Source organism: Pongo abelii, chromosome 18 (genome assembly GCF_028885655.2).
Source record: "Pongo abelii isolate AG06213 chromosome 18, NHGRI_mPonAbe1-v2.0_pri, whole genome shotgun sequence".
NCBI classification, from domain to species: Eukaryota; Metazoa; Chordata; class Mammalia; order Primates; family Hominidae; genus Pongo; species Pongo abelii.
The window spans coordinates 53,100,769-53,124,786 of NC_072003.2; the positions used below are offsets into that span (position 1 = coordinate 53,100,769).

The 24,018-nt window shown below is 38.5% G+C and overlaps 1 protein-coding gene across 6 annotated transcripts in view; it reads left to right on the forward strand.

Moving 5' to 3' along the window:
* Positions 1-24,018, forward strand: part of FTO (FTO alpha-ketoglutarate dependent dioxygenase) — a 408,414-nt gene that overhangs the window by 162,180 nt on the left and 222,216 nt on the right. For all 6 annotated transcript variants that reach the window (XM_009250721.4, XM_054533150.2, XM_063717086.1 and 3 more), the window contains 2 exon segments: positions 10,123-10,202; positions 16,177-16,320. In XM_009250721.4, the coding sequence (XP_009248996.2) occupies positions 10,123-10,202; positions 16,177-16,320 (224 nt within the window).

The window sequence follows — 24,018 nt, forward strand, 5'->3', positions numbered from 1 at the left end:
GTTCCTTGTTTCTGCAATGCCTGGTACTCAAGAGTCATGGCTTATAACAGCAGCACATCCTGGGGTCTGTGAATATCACAGGTTATGTGCACAGAATTCTTGCTACAGTGAGTATCACAGTTTGTGTGCATAGAATGCTCGCTACAGAGGCAAGAGCCTTGCTCTCTGAGTGCCCTGTAAGCTTGTCTTGCCCTCCTGCTCGTTGCTTTCTGAGTTAAGAGGTGAGCATTTTGCTCAGGATTTGATTGGTATATTTATCAGGCTCGCTGCTCTTTTGGAGAGACAATCACGTGTCAGCCTTCTTTGCCCTTCTTTAATCTAATTCCACCTATACTATATTCAGCACAATCATTTGCACTTTTGGCATATTGAGCACCTTTCTCTAATATATAGTGCCAAAAGAGGTTTTGATCCATTTTTATGTTCCATTGATTGTCTCATTGAGAATCTAGGAATGGGAGAGGGCCTGTGTCTATACTGGCATCTTGCCAGGAACCTTCCCCTCCCCCTTTCGTTGGCTATCAAATTCTGAAAATGTTTTCAGCCATGGATGGCCCACATCTAGGAAAAATAAGGTCATAAATATTAAGATTGAGAGATGAGAATGGACAGGTATGTAAGAATGAAAAGCTTCAGTGATTGAAGCTGGGAAGATTGGATTTCAGTATTGGGCTTATTTACTCCAAGAGTGCCTTTAGCAAAAGTCATGATTGTTTCTCTAAGAAATTTGGGTGAAATGGCCCTGGTAACATACGTGACAGCAAACCCAAGGAAGTAAGGGCTGGGATAAATTTAGGGTGACCAACTGTCCTTTTTGTCTGTGGGCAAGGGGATCTCAGGATGCAGGACTTTCAGTATTAAAACCAGGAAAGTCTTGAACGTGAATTGGTTACCCTAGCATAAATTATAGCATTGCTTCTGTGGTCTTTTATATATGAAATGAGATTTCATGCTACAGTGAATGTCCAGAGCTCTCTTCTCCACTGCCAGGGCACGCAGCATTCAGCCAGCAAAGAGTGAGAGCGTCTTTTCTTTTTGTGTGTGTGTTGTCACATCATCTACAAACTCTTACTCCAGTTGGATACAGTGTCAGTCAAGTTTCAGCTGTATTCTGAGATAGCTATGGTAAATAGACATTCTTTAATTTATTTTTTCTAAAAATTATTAGGAATAATCTTTTAAAGCTGGGAGGGTCTTAAGTATATCCTTTCAGATGCACAATCCATGAAGCTTGAATCGCTTTTATAGATGGAGTTTTCGATAAATTAGAAGCTCTTAAATGAAAATTACAAGTTTCTTTTTTTAAAGTCATAAAGGATTAGATACAGTTGGAAGCAATTTCAAAAGAATTGTTTGATTAGAGAGTTGCCAAGGATTTAAATGAAGGTGGAAGCCTCAAAGTATACCTTCTAGTGTTGTGTTTGCCATTTGGCCTGAGTCACTAGTGACTCAGTGTTCCTCTCAGTGGAACAAAAGCACTTAACAAACCTACTCATTAACGTGGTGATTTTTCCCCTAATTATGTCTGTGGGTCCCAGTATTAATAGCATAGGAGTAATAAGGCTTTTATTTGGGTAGATGAGACTGGCATTTATGTATTTCCTAGACATTGTCCCAGTCTTTTATGGGAATCTATCCTGGGGAGCCCCCTTCAAACTCCACTTTTTATTATTTTGCTTGACTCTGAAACCTCCTTTAGGCAACATAGTCAGGATCAACCAAAACTGCTCAGGAGTGTCCTCAGAGATGGCAAACTTAGCCTTCTAAGAGAGAATGGCCACTTAGCCTTCTTCATCAGGCCTTAAAGCCACAGTTCTGCTTTTTATACTCTATATTGTTGTGTTTATATTTGGATTTAAAACTCCAAGTGTATCACTGATGTTTTCATTCTCACCTCTAATTGCATTTTGTAGTTATTATTTTGCAATGTCCTAAGGTTTTGTGACTTAATCACCTTCAATCAGTTGCTGCTGTGAAAACCCCAAGAGTTGCCCTTGAGTTTATGTTTTCCTGACTTGACTCATCCAGTTCATTACCATGTCCTATTGTCTTTTCCCAGACCATTCTGAATCTGTTGTCTGCTCATCATCTCCTCCCCTGTTTCTGTAGTTCAAGTCACTGTTAACTCCTGCATGGCTTACTGCAACAGCTTCCTGACTGACCTTCTGCTTCCATTCTTATTTCCCCCTTAGTTCCTCCTCTTTCCTATAAAGCTGCCAGTCAGATTAGATTATTGATTCTTTTGAATTTGCTACACAGACAATAATATAATCTGTGAACAAACATACTCTAATTGTTTCCTTCTCTATCTATATACCTTTTGTTTTCTTTTCCTGTCTTACTGTGTCAGCCAGGTCTTCCGATATGATACTGAAAAGAAATGTTGAGAGGAGACATCCTTGTCTTATTCTTACTCTGAACAGAAAAGCTTCTAGTTTCACACCGCTAAGTATGATGTTCGCTGCAGGTTTCCTTACACATTCTTTATATGTTGAGGAAGTTCTTCTTTATTTCTAGTTTACTGAGAATTTTTTTATCATGAATGGGTATCACATTTTGTCAAATGTTTTTCTGTACCTATTGGTATGATCATATTTTTTTTTCTTTGTAGCTTGTTGGTGTGATAGATTATATTAGTTGATTTTTGAATGTTGAATCAGTTTTTTATATCTGTGATAAATCTCACTTGGTCGTGGTGTATAATTCTTTTTGTACATTGTTACATTCAATTTGCTGATATTTTGATGTGGATTTTTGCATCTATGCTTATGAGGTAATACTGGTCTTTAGTTTTCCTTTTTGTAATGTCTGGGCAATGCTGGCCCCATAGAGTGAGTTTGGAAGTATTTCCTGTGTTACCTTCTAGTAAAGATTGTTAAGAATTAGTATAATTTCTTCCTTAAATGTTTGGTAGAACTCAACAGTGAACATATTTGGGCCTGGCGCTTTGGAAACATGTTAATTATTGATTCAATTTCTTTAATAGAGATAGGCCTATTCATATTATTCATTTCTTCTTGTAAGAGTGTTGGCAGATTTTGTTTCTCAAAGAATTAGTTCATTTCGTATAGGTTTTCAGATTTTTGAGTAAATAACTGTTCATATCATTTTAAAATTATCCTTTTAATGTCCATGAGATCTGTAGTGATGTCACCTCTTTCATTTCTGACATTAGTAATATGTTTCTTGTCTCTTTTTTCTTAGTCTGGCTAGAAGTTTATCAATTTTATTGATCTTTTAAAAGAACCAGCTTTTGCTTTCATTAAGTTTCTTTATTAGTTTTCTGTTTTTTATCTCATTGAGGTACATTAACTTTTATTGTTTCTTTTCTTCTGCTTACTTTGGATTAATTTGTTCTTTTTCTTTAATTTCACAAAGTAGAAGCTTAGCTTATTGATTTTAGATCTTCTAATATAAGCAGAGTGCTATATTAATGCTATACATTTGTGGCATTTAATGCTATAAATTTTCCTCTAAGCAGTGCTAATGTTGCTTCCAACAAATTTTGAGAAGTTGTGTTTTCACTTTCATTTAGTTCATTTTTCTTAAGATTTTTTGACCCGCAGATTATTAGAAGTATATTGTTCTATCTCCAAGTATTTGGGAATTTTCCAACTATCTTTCTGTTATTATTTTCTAGTTTAATTCCATTCTGGTCTGAGGTCAAATATTTTTTTAAAAAATATTTCAGACAAATAAAAATTCAGGGAACTTGTTGCTAGTAGACTTGTATTGCAAGAAATTTGTCAGAAGAAAAATGATATAGATCAGAAACTCAGATCTACATAAACAAAGGAAGAGATTTTGAGACGGAATAAGTGAAGGTAAAATAAAAACCATTGTGTGTGTGTGTGTGTGTGTGTGTGTGTGTACCTGCGTATGCTTATTTGTAAGTGAAATTAATGATAGCATTCTCTTAAATTTGGTAATATGTGTTTTATGGCCCAGAATGTGGTCTGTTTTGGGGAATGCTCCATGTGAGCTTGATACTAGTGTGTATTCTGCTGTTGTTGAATGAAATAGTCTATGTATGTCAGTTATATTCAATTGACTGATGGTATTGTTGAGTTCAACTATGTCCTTAATGATTTTCTGCCTGCTGTATCTGTCCTTTTCTGATAGAGGGATGTTGACATCTCCAGTTATAGTAGTGGATTTGTCTGTTTTTCCTTGCAGTTCTATCAGTTTTTGCCTTATACATTTTGATGCTCTATTATTAGGTGCATACATGTTAATGACTGTTATATCTTCTGGGAGAATTTACCACTTTATCATTATGTACTACCCCTTTTTCTCTGTGATAATTTATTTTTGCTCTGAAATCTGCTCTGAAATTAATATAGGCACTCCAGCTTTCTTTAGATTAATGTTTGCATAGTATATCTGTCTTCTTCGTTTCTTTAAGTTTAATCTGTGTGTATCTTTATATTTGAATTGAGTTTCTTGTAGACAGCATATGCCTTGTTTTTTATCCATTCTGATAATCTCTTGTTTTTTAATGTGTGTATTTAGACCACGGGCATTTAAAGTGATTATTGATACACTTGGATTAATATCTACCATATTTGTTAATGTTTTCTATATTTTGTCTTGTTTTTTCCCCTGTTTTTGTCTTCCACTCTTTTTCTGCTTTGATAGTTTTGAGTACTCCATGATTTCCTTTCATCTCTTTTCTTAGCATATCAATTACATATATATTTTTTTACTTTTTAAGTAGTGACCTAGAGGTTGCAGTATACATTTATGACTATTCCAAGTCCACTTTCAAATAACACTATACTGTTACACAGATAGTGCAAGTACAGTAAAATAAAATATTCCTAATTTTTTCTCTCATCTCTTATACTCATTGCTATCATTAATTTCACTTACAAATAAGCATACATAGGCACACACACATACATATATATGTGGCATACATAATTGAATACATTGTTGTTATTATTGTGAATAAATTGTTATCTCTTCTATCAATTAAGGGGAAGAAAAATAATGGTTTTTATTTTACGTTCACTTATTCCTTCTCAAAGTCTCTTCCTTTCTTTATGTAGATCTGAGTTTCTGATCTATATCATTTTTCTTCTGACAAATTTCTTGCAATACAAGTCTACTAGCAACAAATTCCCTGAATTTTTATTTGTCTGAAACATTTTTAAAAAAAATCTTTTCTTTCTTTCTTTTTGTTTTTTTGAGACAGAGTCTCACTCTGTCTCCCAGGCTGGAGTGCAGTGGTATGATCTTGGCTCACTGCAACCTCCACCTCCCGGGTTCAAGCGATTTTCCTGCTTCAGCTTCCCAAGTAGTTGGGATTACAGGTGTGCGCCACTGTGCCCACCTGACTTTTTGTATTTTTAGTATAATGGGGTTTTGCCATGTTGGTCAGGCTGGTCTTGAACTCCTGACCTCAAGCGATCCACCTGCCTCGGTCTCCCAAAGTGCTTGGATTACAGACATGAGCCACCACACCTGGTCTGTTTCTCCTTTACTTTTAAAGGGTAGTTTTGTAGGATCCACAATTCTAGGTTGCTGTTTTCTTTTCCTCTCAACACCTTAAGTATTTCACTTCACTTTTGTATTGCTTGCCTGGTTTCTGAGGAAACGTCAGATAGCTTTTTTTTTTTTTTTTGCTCCTTTATAGATGAGCTGTTTTTTCCTTCTGGCTTTTTCAAAATTCCTTATCTTTGACTTTCTGCAGTTTGAATATAATATGCCTAAGTGTAGGTTTTTTTCCTGAGCTTCCCAAGTCGCTAGTTTGGTGTCTAATATTAATTTAAGAATATTCTTAGTTATTATTACTTCTAATTTTCTTCTGTTCCTTTCCCTCTTTCTTCTCCTTCTGTTATCCCCATTATACATATATTACACCTTTTGCAGTTGTCCCATAGTTCTGCTTTTTTTTTTTTTTTTTTTCAGTCTTTTTTCTCTTTGCTTTTCAGTTTTGGAAGTTTCTCTTACTATATCCGCATGCTCAGAGATCTTTCATCTGCCTTTCCCAGTTCTCTAATGAGCGCATTAAAGGCATTCTTCATTTCTGTTATAGTGTTATTGATTTCCAGCATTTTGTTTGTGATTCTTTCTTAGAATTTCCATCCCTTTGCTTACGTTCCCCATCAGTTCTTGCATGTTGTCTACGTTGTCCTTCAGAGTCCTTAGAATAGTAATCACAGTTTAAAAAACATTTCTGATAATTAATTTCTGCCATTTCTGACTCTGGGTCTGATTTTTGCTCAGTTTTTTCAAACTATGTTTTTTTGCCATTTAGAAGACCTTGTACCTTTTTCTTGATAGGCAGATGGGATGCACTGGATAAAAGGAACTGCAGTAATAATGTGGTGGTAAGGTATGTTGGGAGGGGAAGCATTCTATAATCTTATGATTAAGTCTCAGTCTTTTAGTGAGTTTATGCCTGTGAATTGTGAACCTCACAAGTGCTTCTCATTTTCTTTTTTCTCATTCTTAGTTCCGATAGGATGGCTAGCAGGGGCTAGGAGTTCTAGGTGGCATTGAAGTATGTTCATGCCACTACACTCCAGCCTGGATGACAAGTGAGACCCTGTCTCCTGAGAAAATAAATAAATAAATAAAGTTGCTATTTTTTCCCTTCCTTCTGCCAGAAGCATGAGAAGATGTTTTTGGATCTTCACTGTGAGAACCTGTTAGAGCTTTCGGAGATAAAACTCACAAAAGTGTGAGAGTTCCCTAAGACTGAGCTCCCCTGGACTTTTTAACTCTCAGTCCTGTCTACATTGAATCTCCAGAAATTCAGTAGTTACACTTACGGTTTTTATACCCTGGAACTGGTTCCCATGTGTGTTTCTGCTTTTTGTTTTTTACTCTGATAAATTGTCATTCTCTGTTTCCAGTCTGTCTCTCTCTGCAGAGTGAGGAATGTCAAAATTACATCTCATCGAGAGCCACTGCTCTTGGTTTTATAATATCTTTACATCTTTGACTTACCACAATGTAACTTTGAATGTTGCACCACTTTTCCTTCCATCCTCTTTTGTGCTTTTTCATGTGTTTTACGTCTACGTATGTTATAAACCTTACAATACATTGTTATTATTTTGGATTTAAACAGGCATTTATTCTTTTATGATATTTATTACTTATGTTACTTTTTATTCCTTTGAGCAGATCTAAATTCCTTCTGACATTATTTTTCTTTTGCCTGTAGAATTTCATAACAATTCTTATAGTGTAAATCTACTGAATATAAATTGTTTCAGTTTCTTTCTGAAAAGTCTTTATTTCACTTTTATTTTGGAAAGGGTGTTCACTATGTATAGAATATTAGATTGACGGTTTTTTCCTTTAGTATTTTGTCACCCAGTTGTCTTCTGAGTTTTATAGCTTCTGATGAGAAGTCTGCTGTCATTCTAATCTTTGCCCCTCTGTATTTAATGTCTCTTTTTCTGACTGCCTTTAACATTTCCACTTTATTACTGATTTTAAGACATTTCATTATGACATGGTTTAGTTTAGTCTTAAATCGTTTTTTTGCTTAGAATTCATTGAGCTTATTGGATCTCTGGGTTTATAGTTTTCATGAAATTTGGTGAATTTTGGCCATTGTTTCTATAAAAATGTGTATGTTTTTGTCACTCTTCATTCCTTAGAATTCAAATTAAATTTTCATTAAATGGCTTAATATTGTCGTTGAGGTTACTCATGCCCTTTCATATTTTTGTAGTCTTTTTTGTTTAGCCACTTTATTTTGCATAGTTTTTATTTTTCATGTGTTCTAGTTCACTGATCTTTTCTTCTGCAGTTTCTAAATTGCTGTTCATCTCACTTAGTGTGAGTTTTGTTTCAGATACTACATGTTTAACCTTTAGAAGCTTCACTTATATATATATGAAAGGGCAGATATGTACATTTAGAAGAAAAGAGAGATGTGACTACCTCGCATATTGTGTGTGTGTATGTATCTTTCATTTCTCTGTTACTTTTTGAATGGATGTTGGATATTGCACATGGTATTTGTTGCGTGCCTGATTTTGTTATATACTTCTACATACTTTTGGCTTTTGCTCTAATGAATAATTAAATTACTAAGAAGAAGTTGGATCCTTTTTTTTTTAAATTTTGAGATGGAGCTTTGCTCTTGTTTCCCAGGCTGCAGTGCAATGGCATGATCTCAGCTCACTGCAACCTCTCCCTCCTGTGTTCAAGCAATTCTCCTGCCTCAGCCTCCCAAGTAGCTGGGATTACAAGCACCCGCCACCCTGCCCCAGCGAATTTTTGTATTTTTAGTAGAGACAGGGTTTCACCATGTTGGCCAGGCTGGTCTCAAACTCCTGACCTCAGGTAATCCACCCACCTTGGCCTCCCAAAGTACTGAGATTACAGGCATGAGCCACTGCGCCCAGCCAGAAGTTGGATCCTTTTGAGGCTTAGTTTTAAGCCTTGCTAGGTGGGACTAGAGCAGCCTTTAACCTAGGACTCATTTAGACCTACTTCCTCAGTGATGCTTTCCTAAGGATTTTCTAGTATCTCATGCAGTGGGAGCAATTTTGGCTGCGGGGATCATAAAATACTCATGGCTGTATGTGAAATCTGAAATTGGTTCCACCTGCTGCATTCTGGTGCTTCTTTTTTTGGCCCTTGGGAAGTTTTTATTCATACATGCACATGTCAGTGCTCTTCCAAATACTTGAGGGAACCCTTCTGCAGTCTCTGTTTGCTCTCTCTTTGTATAGCTGTTTCTGTTCCAGCATTCTGCCTTTCGAGGCCCTGTGGCCTTGGCCTCCCTATACTCCAATCTTTGTCTTCTCAACTTGGCAAGAAAGAAACAGAGACTCTGGGTTTTGACTTCCTCTTCTCTATTCTGTGGCATTGAAACTGTTTCCATGGAGTAAGTTAGGGCAATTGTAGGCGTCTCTCACCTATTTTGTTTCTCTTCTCCATGGGATTATATCTTTCTGAAACCTTTGATTCATATTTTTGGCTTGTTTTGTAGTTGTTTAAGGCAGAAGGGTAAATCTTGTCACTGTTACTTCACAATATTCATAAGCGGAAATCCTGTCTTAATATTTTGCATTTCTTTTCTATGTTTAGAGATGATATTATAGGTTGTTTTTGCTGACACATAAGGGGCCTGGTGGCATTTGCCTCTTGGTTTAAGTCATTATCTTTTTTGGTACCTTGATAAAAATCTTGTGTTGCCTATATAGGATGTCATTGCTGGAAACATTACAACTCTTTTTTTTTGTAATAGAGGAAGTCATGTCCTAAGCAGAGGTTGTATAGATTTTGCCTGACTTGTGGTATCATTTCTTAGGATATGCAACAACTTGGTAATTGGTTTTTCTCCCACTGCTTGTGGTTTTAGGAATATTCTTCAACTGATGAATTCACCACCTACTTCATTCTTGGGTTGTGAATCCCTAGACTTGAGTTCTGTTCTAAGAGCCAAACATGCAACATGCTGAGTTGGTTGGTTTATTGCCTGGAAAATTGTTAGGGCAAAATTGATACTTTGATTATGGAGGGAAAGAGGCAGATTTTTCAGATGAAAGGTGTTCAACTCCAAATTCTGTTTTATTCTAAAGATAAGGGTAGAAGTAGATGTGTCATGAGAAAGTGAAAGAAGCTCAATCCATACATAGTGAATTTTATAGTGGGTGGGCATTATAGGACCACAAATAAGTAGAGTGACCCTATATCTCATTTGCTGAGGACAGTCCTGGTTTATACCTGTTGTTCTGGAATAATTGTTAATAGCACCCCCTTTCACTCTTCAAAGTGTCATGCTTTGTATGATAGAATATATACATATTTAATTATATACATATGATTATATATATCTACTTATATATACTTGCGTATATATAAGTATATCATATTTATTGTATACTTATATTTATATTATTATACTTGTTATACATCTACATATATATAATGTCTACTTATAAGTAGATACATATATATTGGAATATATAGAGAGAGTCACCTACTTATAAGGGATTGATTAAAGAATAAAGGTAAGTATTGATTCCTTGGTTATTGTTATTTCTTGGAAGATGGATTTACTGTTTACTTTGTGTTTAGTTAAATAATATATTAGTATATGCTGACTAATAAATACGATTTTATACATTTCTGGTGTTTTTCCTGTAGATGATCTCAATGCCACCCACCAACACTGCGTTTTGGCCGGTTCACAACCTCGGTTTAGTTCCACCCACCGAGTGGCAGAGGTAAGTGTAAATAAAAACGTGATTCACACCTAATTGGATGTGACAGAAGTGGTTGAATGAGCAATTTATCATAGAGCTTTGGAAGAGTATTTGATGGGAAAATTGCTTCCATCTAACTTGACTTTCGTCTCTGTTTACTTGCTTTTTGAGCTTTGGATTGTGTTGGATACAATTTTAGAAAGCGTATTCATGCCATGGGATAAGTGTATTTTGCTTCTTGGGGTTATGTTTCTTGGAAAAGGAAAATGCCATTGACAAGTGTTTATAGTTAGAGCTTTATTTAGAGGGTTGTATCTGTCAAGGTCAAGGGCAGGAGATGACCAGAGGAACTGGGGCAGATTTTTGTGCTTGTGCATGTGTTAGCTGTGGCTCGGTTCGGATGTTAAGAATTTTCATTTCCCTTAACTTTTTGGTCAGACTTCTGGGCATGTGAATGTAAATTAAAGAGAAAGTTACAGTGTTGCCAAGGAGTTTCTGAGCTCCACAGTTGTGTTCATAACCCAGACTTTATTGCTAAATTCTGCCACCACTTGCAATGGCCCATGGTTAGCTGTTCAGACTAGTTCAGAATGGAAAACTAAGAAATGAGAAAAACTCATAGTAGTCATGTTGGGGTCCCATGTACTCAGTTAAGAGGGGTTCCAGAGAGCAAGGCATGAAAGGGATTACAAGTAACCTACCTAAGCTTGCTATCCATGCTTTGCTTTATAGCTTGACCTTTCATGGAACTACAGGGGACAAGTGTGAGAAAATTAGGCGGAAGTGGTACAACAAGGTGGGAGGTACAGGTGCAAGTCTTCCAGTGGCAGTACTGTGTGAGTCTATACGGCAGTGTTGTGTCTTTTGGTCATTAAGTAGCTTTACCAGCGGACCGATCATATTGCTGTGTGGCAGAGAGAGAATTAATGAGTATTTAAACCAAGATGCCAGCAAGCCCATCCAGCACCTCTTTCTTCCTTTCTCCCCTTTCTTCTCTTTTCCATTCACTCATTCGTTTAAATATTTGAGTGCCTGTTATGTGTCCAAAACTGTAGGCCTGGGAGATAGAGCTGTCAACATGACCATGATGCCCACCACTTTTGTGAACTTTAGTTGGGTGGGACAAATTTTAAACAAATAAACACAGAAATAATTGTCTTAGAGACCTAAAAGGAGTTCTGTTAGAAAAGAGGGAAGGGAGGGAGGAAGGTAGGTAAGGACGAACAAAGGAAGAAAAGAAGGGAGGGAGGGAGGAAGGAAGAGAGGGAGGGAGGGAGGGAGGAGCAAGTATTTTTAGAACATCTAGTATGTGCCTTGTATTATACACAAGGATTTCATTTCCCCAGTTATAGGCATCTGTCTTTCTAGCTATAACCCTCCTAAGAATCCCTTTCTTGTGGATCACTTGAGTATATGGCTACTTAAGTGCACCCTTCTACGTCTTTCCTAATCTAATCCGGAAGAGTGGACAGTCTTATTAGTGCTGGGTTCAAAGGGCTGTACAAATTGATAAATAAAAAGCTTGGGAAATATGTTCATGGGGATAAGAATCATACCTACTCATAGTGTTCTTATGAGGATTAAATTAGTTAATACATGTAAGTCTTTTTAGAACAGTGACTGGTATACATTCAAAGTTCACCACTACTACTGTTACTAAATTACTTCTACTGCTACTACTGTCTTTTCATTTTATTCTGTTGAAAAACTAATAGGAGATAGGAACGACTAAAGCTCACTGTGTGGAAGGTTATTCTGTCTTCATTTGTACACTAGAGTGTACATAATAAAGCAAGAGAGATTAAATCATCAGCAAGTTTTGATTGTAGGAATTACTATTCAGAAGGGATTTCAGTTTGTTCTTTCTTCAAACTTTTATTGAACTTTATAGTGTTCAAGGTGTTCTTGTAGGGACTTGTGAACGGGAATGGTTATATTCAGTGTCTTCAAGATGCTTATAGTCTAAAAAGTATGTACAGTGCAGAATAGAATGTAGCAGATAGCCCGGCTAATTTTTGTATTTTTAATGGAGATGGGGCTTTACCATATTGGCCAGGCTGGTCTTGAACGCCTGACCTCAGTTGATCCACCCACCTCGGCCTCCCAAAGTGCTAGGATTACAGACGTGAGCCAATGCTCCCAGCCTAGATTTTAGTTTTTGATAATTGTGTCAGAATATTCTTGGGATTCAATACAGAATGTCTTTTTAAAGAAATTTACATTTTATGAATAATTATATTTTGAATAGGTAGTTAATGCAAATAGTTCAAAATTTAAAAAAATATCTAAAGGTATACAGTTAAAGTCTCTTTCTCCTCAGGCCAACCAGCCCCTCATCCCCAGAGGCAACCAATGTTTAAAGGTTCTTGTTACTCTTTTGGTGATATTTAATATATAAGTAAAAATGTATGTAATTTCAAAAATATTTTTAAATATAAATGGTAGCCTGTTATATATATGGTTCTGTAGTTTTGTTTCAGTAAACTTTGGTAATAATTACTCATCAATATATAGCTCTTATCGAGGAGTAGGTAATGGCTTTTTAGATATGACATCAAAAGCATAAACAACTCAAGAAAAAACCGGATAAATTGGACTTCATCAAAGTTAAAAACTTTTGTACTTCAAAGGGTACCATAAAGAAAGTGTAGAGGACCCATAGAATGGGAGAAAATATCTGCAAATCATGTATCTCATAAAGCACTTGTATCTCAAATATTCCAAGAATTCTTAGAACTCAATAATTCAAAAGAGAAATGATCCAATTTAAAATGGTAAAGGAACCAAATTAACATGTCACAGGCTGGGTGCAGCGGCTCATGCCTCTAATCCCAGCACTTTAGGAGGCCGAGGTGAGTGGATCACTTGAGGCCAGGAGTTCAAGACCAGCCTGGCCAACATGGTAAAACCCCATCTTTACTAAAAATTCAAAAATTAGCCAGGTGTGGTGCCACATGCCTGTAATCCCAGCTATTCAGCAGGCTGAGGCAGGAGAATCGCTTAAACCTGGGAGGTGGAGGTTGCAGTGAGGTGAGATTGTACCATGCACTCCAGCCTGGGCAATAGAGCAAGACTCCGTCTCACACACACAAAAAAAGAAGGTATACAAATGGCCAACAGACAAATGAAAAATGCTGAGCATCATTAGTCACTAGGGAAATACAAATCAAAACCACGATGGGATAACATTTCACACTCACTAGGATAGCTAGAATAAAAAAGACAGTGACAAGTGTTGGTAAGGACATGCAGGAAGTGGCACCCGCGTGCACTGCCGGAGGGAATGGACAGTGGTGCAGCCACTTTGGGAAACAGTCTGGCACGTCTTCAGAAGGTTAAATCCAAAGTTACCCTATGACACAGCAATTGCATGCCTAGGTAGTTTCCCAAGAGTGATGGAAACTTCTACAGGAATGTTCATAATCACCAAAAAGTAGAAACAACCCAAAGGTTCGTCACTTAATGAATGGATAAGTAAAACGTGGCATATCCATACAGTTGAATATTATTGGGCATTGAAATGGAATACAGTAATGATGCATGCTACAACATGAATGACTCTGGAAAACATATGAAATGGAAGCAACCAGTCACAAAAGATACATATTATATAATTCATTTATATGAAGTGTCTAGAATAGGTCTCTCTATGGACATAGAAAGTGGATTAGTGGTTGCCTAGAGTTGGAAATGTTGGTGGAAATCAGGCGGGGTTGGGGGTGACTGCTAAATGGCCTGGAGTTTCTTTTTGGGGTGATGAAAATGCTCTAAAATTAATTGTAGTGATATTTGTATAACTCTGTGACTATATGAAACAACATTACATTATATGCTTTAAATGCTTGAATTTTATGACATGTGAATTACAGCTCGATAAAGCTGTTACCAAAAAAAAAACCTATCTCAAACTAGGCCTGATTATAGATTATTTAAATAAAACAAAACACTATACATCCAGAAAAAAATTATTCCACACCCCACCCCTCTCTCTTTTTGTTTTCTGCAACCATACTTCATTAAACTAGTTTTCCTATTGTTAAGAAATTTAGGTTGTTTCCAATCTTCCATGAAAATGCAATTAATAACCCATGTAGCTCACTCTATACTTGGGAAAGTAAAGGTGCAAGCAGGGAAACCTTCTAGATAGAAGTCATTTTAAAAAGGTGTTGTAGGCTGGGTACAGTGGCTCATGCCTGTAATCCCAGCACTTTAGGAGGCTGAGGCGGGTGGATCACTTGAGGTCAGGAGTTCGAGACCAGCCTGTCCAATATGGTAAAACCAGTCTCTACTAAAAATACAAAAATTAGCTGGGCATGGTGGTGCACACCTTTAATCCCATCTACTTGGGAGGCTGAGGCAGGAGAATTGCTTGAGCCTAGGAGGCAGAGGTTGCGGTAAGGCAAGATCACGCCACACCACTGTACTCCGGTCTGGGCCAGAGAGTGAGACCCCATCTCAAAAAAAAAAAAGTGTTGTTGTAGAGGTTGCTGCGGGACAGAAATGAGTGGTCATTCACCTTTATTCTTTGTGGGGTTTTTTTTGGCAGGAAATTGGAGTTGCCTGCCCTTATGCACCCAGCACTCTGGGATCTTCATATTAAAATACATGCTAGTCAAGCTTCTGTTTCTTGGCACAGAAACTTTGTTTTTCCCAGGCTTGTTGATGTCGCATTGTATAAAATGGCAGTAAATGTGCAAGGAAATTTTATACCAGAGGATTAGCCTTCAAGGTTATTTACAAGGGCTCAGTTTAAATTATAAATAATAAAACCAAAATATTTTAGGGATACATTTTCCTCATTGGGACTGAAGGGTATTTATAGCTGACTTTTTATTATTCTAGGAAATCATTTTAATATCAAAACAGGCAGATGCCCTGCCCATGTGCATTGGCCTCTTTTCCAACATATGATCATTTATAAAAAGGAGTTTGTCCATTTGACCTCTGTTTTGCTCCCACGGACTCAGAGAGGGATGAACTAGTTATCTGTGTCCTTGCTGAGGCCCAGGTACTAAGTTATGCCTTTGAATGTGCCTTGAGGGCTTAAGTCAAATATTCTCCATTATTTGAAGAATCTATTCTGCCAAGGACTGCCACTGCCTAGTGTATGCTTTTTGCAGAAAAGAGAAATGAGTTCTTTGCCTTGTGATTATAACTTCATTTTTCCCCTCTGTCATTATAGACTCATTTATTGTGCTTTTGAACCAGCTCTGCAGTCTGGTTACCTTTCTTTCCTATCGTTAGTCTCAGGGCATTTGAGATAAAAAGTCAGTGTCCTTGACTTCTTGGTTAACCAGTTATTTATCCAATAATTATTTATTAAATTTCGTCCAGTTTTCAGACTCAGTTCTAGATGTTGTAGTATATATAGAAAATGTGTTTAACATATATAAATAGGGCGTTAGCCTCAGGGACCCAAATGTTTAGTTAGAGATATGAGGCCCACGTAAAAGAAAACCAGCAAACTAAGTGGCCCAAGTGAGGCCAAACTGGCAGCACAGAGCCCAGTGGAACAGGCCACTCTAGTAATTCTTGAGTTCAGGAGTATAGGCCGGGCACGGTGACTCACGCCTGTAATCCCAGCACTGTTGGAGGCTGAAATGGGAGGACTGCCTGAACCCAGGAGTTTGAGACCAGCTTGGATAATATAGCAAGATCCTGTCTCTCTCTACAGAATAAAAATTTAGAAAAATTAGCTGGGCAGAGTAGTGCCTGCCTGTGGTACCAGCTATTCAGGAAGGTGAGGTGAGAGGATTGCATGAGCCCTGGAGGTTGAGGCTGCAGTGAAACATTATTACACCACTATACTCCAGCCTGGGTGACACAGCAAGACCCTATCTCAAAATTAAAAAACAAACAAAAAAAAGAGTATAGACTGAGCCGTGGGGGCAACAGGTGAATTCACAGCCAGGGACAAATATGAACAATCCCAGGAAGGGTGGCATAGTAAACTTAGATTTTCCCATAATTGTGATTGCTGGTTCTGTCTCAACAGTGCTCAACAGGAACCTTGGATTATATTTTACAACGCTGTCAGTTGGCTCTGCAGAATGTCCGTGACGATGTGGAAAATGATGATGTCTCTTTAAAATCCTTTGAGCCTGCAGTTTTGAAACAAGGAGAAGAAATTCATAATGAGGTAAGGACTTTCTTTTTTTTTTTTTGAGGCAGAGTCTCGCTCTGTCACCCAGGCTGGAGTGCAGCGGCATGACCTTGGCTCCCTACAACCTCCACCTCCGAGGTTCAAGTGATCCTCCTGTCTCAACCTCCTGAATAGGTGGGGCTACAGGTGCATGCGCCACCACTCCTGGCTGATTTTTATATTTTTAGTAGAGACGAGGTTTCACCACTTTGGCCAGGCTGGTCTCGAACTCCTGACCTGAAGTGATCTGCCCGCCTCAGCCTCCCAAAGTGCTGGGATTACAGTCATGAACCACTGTGCCCGGCAAGACTTTCAAGAATTGTGAAAGATCTGAGATTCTACCCTACTTGCAAGCTAACAAGTTAATCTGCCACAGTTTCATATTGGTATAAGACATGAGACTCTTAGGTCAGAGATGGAGGACAGGTTATTACGTACATCAATAGCAGTCACCAGAGTCTCCATATTTTTGTGTTAGTTCATGGACTTATTCTGTTCAGGCTACAGTAACAAAATTGCATAAACCAAGTTGCTTCTAAACAACAGAAATTTATCCTCACTGTTCTGGAGGGTAGCAAGTTCAAGATCAGGTGGCATCAAGTTCAAGATTTGGTGTCTGGTGAGGACTTGTTTCGTGATTCATAGATGGCACCCTCTCACTTTCCTTAGATGGTGCAAGGGCCAGGCAAGCTCCCTGTGGTCTCTTTTATAAGGCTACTAAAGTCTTTTATGAAAGCAGAGCCTTCGTGATCTCTCACCTCTGCAAAGCCCCACCTCTTAATGCCATCACCTCGGATGTTAGGATTTCAACATAAGAATTTTGGAGGCACGTGGCTGGGTGCGGTGGCTCACGCCTATAATCCCAGCACTTTGGGAGGCTGAGGCAGGCAGATCATGGTCAAGAGATCGAGACCATCCTGGCTAACACAGTGAAACCCCATCTCTACTAAAAAAAAAAAAAAAATGCAAAAAATTAGCTGGGTGTGGTGGCGGGCGCCTGTAGTCCCAGCTACTCGGGAGGCTGAGGCAGGAGAATGGCATGAACCTGCGAGGCGGAGCTTGCAGTGAGCCAAGATCACGCGACTGTACTCCAGCCTGGGCAACAGAGTGAGACGCCATCTCAAAATAAATAAATAAATAAATAAATAAAATAAAATAAAAAAGAATTTTGGAGGGACATACACATACAGACCATAGCATTCTCCCAGCTTCTGTTTCTATAGGGCAATGCAAAGTAGGCCAGATAACATGTACACATTGAGGAGTAACATTATAGGAGAGGAACCATGAGCTATGGGAACCTAGTCTTTTTCAAAGGATAGTAAGCATGCCTGTCTTTTGCTGTAGGTCAAGACACTGTCTTTATCTTCCAAGCCTATATGCACACCTGCCCTTTGTTCTGGAGGGAGAAACTCTCTCTGTCAAGGTTGTTGCTATGTAAACATCCTTGCAATGAGAGTCTGTAACACAGGACAGTCATTCTTACTCACAAGACACGCAGAAGCACAAGAGACTCATGAAGAATAGTCTTCTAGCAAAGACTGCTGGGAATTGAGGGTAGGCCCTGGGAGCAAGTGTCAATGCCTTGCTTTTCACTGATGAAATCAGTTGCAATTCTGCAGTCTGTGAGACCGGCAGGTCTGGATCCCATGGGTCAAAGTTTTGCAAACTCTACTTTTCCCACTAATACCCTCTCAATATTTGCTTTATCTTCGGACTACATACATTGTTTAGTTACTTAATATTTTACTTTAAATCAACTCTTTTTTAACATGTATACATTTCTTTAAAAAGGAAGCTTTATATTGCTACTTTAAGTGGAAATCCAGTATCATTAGCCAAAAGAAAAAGTATCCAGAAAAATAGGTCCAATGAAAACAGAGTAATGTTATTACATTCCAGCAGATATTCTTGTCTGGAGGAGGCTCTGAGCCTCAAGTTTCCTTTCTTCATGTTAAGAAGGGAGATTAGTGGTAATGGTTGCACAGCTTTATACATTTTCTAATAATTATTGGATTCTGCACTTACAATGTGTGAATTTTATGGCTGGTAAATTATACCTCAAAGAAAAAAACCATTAAAAGAAAAAAGGAGACACTAAAATGTGGTAGAGAACTGAAGTTCCTTCACCAATCTGAGACTTTCTTTTTGATATAATAAGAAGGATTGATGGGGAATTTGGAGTTAAAAAATGTTCTCATGCATCCTTTCTATAATTACTGAGCATGTGCCAGACACTCTTCTGGGTGCTTTAGACTATATTGGTAAATAAAATAGACATTCTAGTGTAGGGAGATGATGGTAAGTAATAAACATAATACATTGGTAAATTATACAGTATGTTAGAAGTTGATAAGTGCTACAGAAAAAAGAAAAAAGAAAAAAAAAAACAAACAGAGCAAGATGATGGAAATTGAGAGAACTAGAGAACCTCCCTGTTGAAAAGATGTCCTTTGAGCAGAGAATTGAAGGACATGAGAGAGAACCATCTGGATATCTGGGGAATTGCATTTTGGGCATAAGGAACAGCCACTGCAAAGGCTGTGTGGTGGGGGAATACCTGGAGTCCATGGAACAGTCCAGAAACAGTATGTTTGAGTGGAGGGAGTAAGGCTGCTACTTGTAGGAGAAGAGGTCACAGAGGTAGTTCCAGGAGACTGGGGAGCAGCAGATTGTATAGGTCCTTGGAGGCCCTTGTAAGGACAAGGCGTTTCCTTTTTACTCTGCAGGAAATGGGGACCCATTGAAGAGTTTTGAGCAAAGGAGAAATAATGTCGTCTCCCATAGCAACATATAATATCTTTTCAATGTCTTTATAAGTTATTTAATATCTTGTGAGCTGCTCCACATTTTGTGAAACATTGTCATAATCTCCAGAACCACAGGGGAAGCAATTCTGCCTTTCAGGGGACTAGTAACCACTTCTAATGCTGAGCTCAAGTCTGATTTGCTTCCCTTCATTGTGCCTGATGGGTGTTCTACTTTCTCTCTTATTAGTCCCTGCTGGAGACATTGCTGATAGCCAGAACTTAAGGAAAGAAGACATTTATGGGCCTGATGACCTCCCTGAATTAGACCAGGGAGCAAAGTTATGTCTTTCTCCGTATTTATAGTATAGAAATTCTAATCTCAAAATTTAGTTATTTCCTTCTCAAAAAATCTCACAATTTTCAGTGTCAGACTAGCGGAATGGGTGCTTTCTTTAACATGCATATGGGCTGTCGTATTTCCCTATCCTTTCTCATCTCTTGTGACTGACTGTGATGCTTTGTTACCATCAATGGATGGGAGAAATCTGTAAAATCACACTGTGTATATAACAGAATATTGTCATCTAAGTCTATCTGCTTCAGGCTGGGTGCGGTGGCTCACGCCTGTAATCCCAGCACTTTGGGAGGCCGAGGCGGTGGATCACCTGAGGTCAGGAGTTCGAGACCAGCCTGGCCAACATGGTGAAACCCCGTTTCTACTAAAAATACAAAAAGTTAGCCAGGTGTAGTGGCGGGCGCCTGTAATCCCAGCTACTTGGGAGACTGAGGCAGGAGAATCTCTTGAACCCAGGAGGCGGAAGTTGCAGTGAGCCGAGATTGTGCCATTGCACTCCAGCCTGGGCAACAAGGGCGAAACTCTATCTCAAAAAATATAAAAATAAAAAAAAAAACAAATTTGTCTGCTTCAGAAAGTGACTGGCTGCTTTTGACATTATGTGTTAGGGAGGTGGGGCAGAGATGTACTGTATCAGAAACCTTGGCCCCTGGGGTTGAATAGAGAGATTGATCTTGAATTTAAATAGCGTGTGTGCCAGTCTTCACCATCCCCCCAATCTCTGATTCTTCAAGGTCATCTCCTTACTTTCACAATTAATTCCATATGTCAGGGCACATTGTCAGATATTGTTCTTTTGCCATACAAGTTGGTCTGGGATTTAGCAGTTGCATGCCCGCTCTCTACTTTGTCCTGTTGTTCAATGAAAGCCCACGTGTCCGTAAGAGTTCTCCCAGTTTCTTGCTTGCTTGCCTCTTTCTGCAAGGCCATCTGTCTTTGCTGGACAAATCACAGGATGAAGCCCTTGGTTTTACATACTACAAGCTCTCAGTCTGCGTGGGTTGAGAAGTGGTTTGTTTTCCTTGTCTAGGATGATTTCCAACTAAGCAGTTTCAGAAGTTTGGGCATATGTTTTGGAGTACCTTATTGGAGATAGTTTTTCCAATTTAAGATGCTTAGGAAAGATTCTTGTTTAATTATAAGCGCAGTCTTCTTTCATGTTATTAAATGGCCCACTTTCCTTTTTAAAGATAGTAAAATGTGGAATTCAGCCTCTTCTCTTAGTAGATGTCCCCTAGAAGAATGGAATGTTTGATGGTATTGTTTGGCTCTCATTTTCTTCTGATCAGACCTGTGGCTTCCTTATAACTACTGCAAAAGGGCCTTCATAGGGTATCTCTTTGTAGATAGAGCCTTACCGTGTCTTCCTGGTCTAATTTCTTCCTCAGTGAAGTAACTTCTTTCTGTTATTACAGTGAGACATTAATCCCAAGGGGTGCAGTCACACATCTCATGAGGGAGCTCTATGGCTGACTTGGGACCAAATCAAGAGCCTAAACAAACTTGGTAGAAGAAAAGTAGGTGACATTTGCTGACCTGTTGGAATGGTGGATATGATTTACAACTATATGGTGATAAAGTGGCTCAGAAATATTCTTTTGAAGTCTTATTAGCTTTGCTCTCCAATGCCTAAGTGCCCAATGACTGAAGTCCAGATATGTGGGTTGATTCCATTTCTTTCTCCTCTTCTAGACTTATTTCCATTAAGTGCATGTTCAAAATCAGGGAGTTTGGTTTGTAAGTATCAAGAAAACTTTGAGAGAACCCTGAGAGCTCCTACAGGTCGTCTCCCTGCTATTGACGTCTTCAGGGATGTGTCACCCGTGGAATGTTCCTTGGCCCCATGTCAGCATTTGTCCTTCTGACAGCTTGCCTCTTATTTCTGCTATGTTAGCTATGAGCCTCCTTTGACGGCCTACAACTCTGGAGAAGGGAGGAAGACCCAACCCTTGTCATGGTTACCACTTCATCAGTCAGTCAATATGGTTGGACATTGATGTTTATTTGGTTTTTTAGCCCCAAAGTAATAAGGACTCACTGTATTTTGCATCCTGACTCTTTGGTTTTGTGCAGTGTCCATGCTGTAGCTTTCCTTCCTAATTTCCAGAGTTTATTAACTCAGACTCTGAATCAAGCAGGTGGAAATATTTTTTTGCCTTCTTAATTAATTTTAAGGAGAGAGTCAGCTACTTCTTTCTCTTGGCAGTGGGGGAGCTGGTAAAGGTGGCATTTGATTAAAATCCTGTAATAGTTTTTACCCACAATATTGAAATGAAAAAGTCAGGTCATGGAGTTGAATAGAAGGCATGCCAGTGGACTTGATGTCCGCAGAGATTGTATCTCATGGGCAGTACTTCAACTCATGAATAAAATTCTGTTGGGAGAAGGTCTTCAGTGCTGTTGAACGTTTCTGACTGGCATTAGTGGAAAAGGGTGGGCATGAATTGACAAGGACATTAAAACTTTTCCTGGTCAGAAAATTTGTAAGATTGTGAGATGCTTGAGGGCAGGAAGTCCAAAGCCTTGTGGTCTTGTTTAGTATGCATTCTTGACATCTAGCAAGTGCCTAACAGATAGTAGGCAGTAATTGTTTCTGTCTTACAGATGACATAGCTATTCTGTAGTGGTACCCACTTTTGAACTGACTCCAGAACCCATATTCTTTTTTTCTTTTAGAGACATGGCCTCACTGTGTTGCCCGGACTAGAGTGTAGTGGCGCCATCATGGCTCACTGCAGCCTGGACCTCCTGGGCTCAAGTGATCCTCCTGCCTCAGCCATCTAAGTAGCTGGGAACACAGGCGCATGCCATCACAACCATCTAACTTTGTTTATTTGTTTATTTTGTAGAGATGAGGTCTCACTATGTTGCCCAGGATAGTTTCAAACTCCTGGGCTCAAGTGATCCTCCTGCCATGGCCTCTCAAAGTGCTGGGATTATAGGTCAAAGCCCTTATTTTTAACCATGATACTGTCTGCCTCAAAAGATAGTTTGGCATCCAAGGGAAGATGAAGGCATTATTTATTAAAATAGCCAGGGCTCTCTCTTTGCTCTCTTGTTCAATAGCAGAGCCCCTAGATGTAGCCTTTTCCTTGCTTCCAAGTTTTAATTTACTGAAATCCAGTTTCTAGTGTATCCTGATAGACTGAATGAACTAATTACATATGATAATCTATTTCCAGAGTCACCATGGTTGGCAAGCCTTATCCATTCTGTCCTCTTCAACAGGCATAACCAGCCCAAAGACTGGAAAATCTTTTAAAACCTTTTCAACTCTTTCTAACATAGGGCTTGATGTTTTGCTAACAGGCTCTTTCCATAGTGTGACCAAATTTTATGTGAAATCCATCAAAAAGAACTCATTTTTTTTTTGAAGTAAGTATGTTGTTAAACCTGTATCTTCACAGAAGTTGAACCACACTTGTATTAATTCTTCTTTCAAAGTACTCAAGGTTACATATGTTAACCACTGTCTTTTAATAGCACAGATAAGTTTTAGCAACTGTTGTTTTAATATTGTCTACATTCCTTTTTTGTTTTGTTTAAACAGCTTTAACTGAAATCAGTCCTACATAGCAAACAAACATTTAGTTAATGTAAACTAAAACCTTTTCATATGACTTGGTATTCTCAGGTTACTTATTTGAGCCATTTTTCACCATTGTTAAATCTTCACAAGTTGCTTTTGTTTGCCTCATGAAAGTTCAATATGGATAAACACAGAAAAAAATTCTTTGCGGTAACAGGTGAAGATTATAATAGCTCCATGTCTATATATGGAACATGATCACCTTAGCAAAGCCAGGCAACCCAGCCTGAAGCTGTGGTGGCTCCACATTTCTTTAGCGGGCAGTGGTAAAAAGAGTATTTAAGATCAGTAGCATTGTACCTTGATTTTCAAGTCGATGAATGACAGAAGACTTAGAAAATGGATAGAAAACAATTTTTTATATTTCCATAAGTTAACTCAGCCTCTCATCTAAATATGTTGGGATTATTTTAGTTGCAAGGGGCAAAACATTCAACCTGAACTAGCTTAAGTAAAAACAGCTTCAGGAATAGTTCGATCAAGGGTCAGTTGATGTCATCAGGATGTGGTTTTTGTCTTTTCGTCTTGCAGCTACCCCTGCTATGTTGGCTCCATTCTTCCCATTGCTGGCAAAATAGCTGCAGAGTCTTCTTCCTGTAGTTTCTGATAGTCTTGAGATTTACTCTGATTGGACATATTCCTATTCCTCTCAATCCTAGTTCTGTGACTAGAGAATCTAGTGGGCTGATTGGCCTAGACCTGGGTTGCATATTCCACCCCTGGCATTGGAGCTGGAGCCTCCTCAGACCACATGGGCTGTTTGGGGAAGGGATGGGTGGGATTTGGCTGGAATAGGAGGACTGCCAAGGTGGCAAACAGTTGAAGTTTACCATAGTAGATTCATCGGAATGAAAGTAAGTTACTTGAGTATTTCTTATCTGAAAATCTGAAATTTGAGGTGCTCCAATATTCAAAGCTTTTTGTGCATAAACATGATGCTCAAAGGAAATGCTTATTGGAGCATTTCAGATTTTGGATTTGAAATGCTCGGCCAGTGAGTG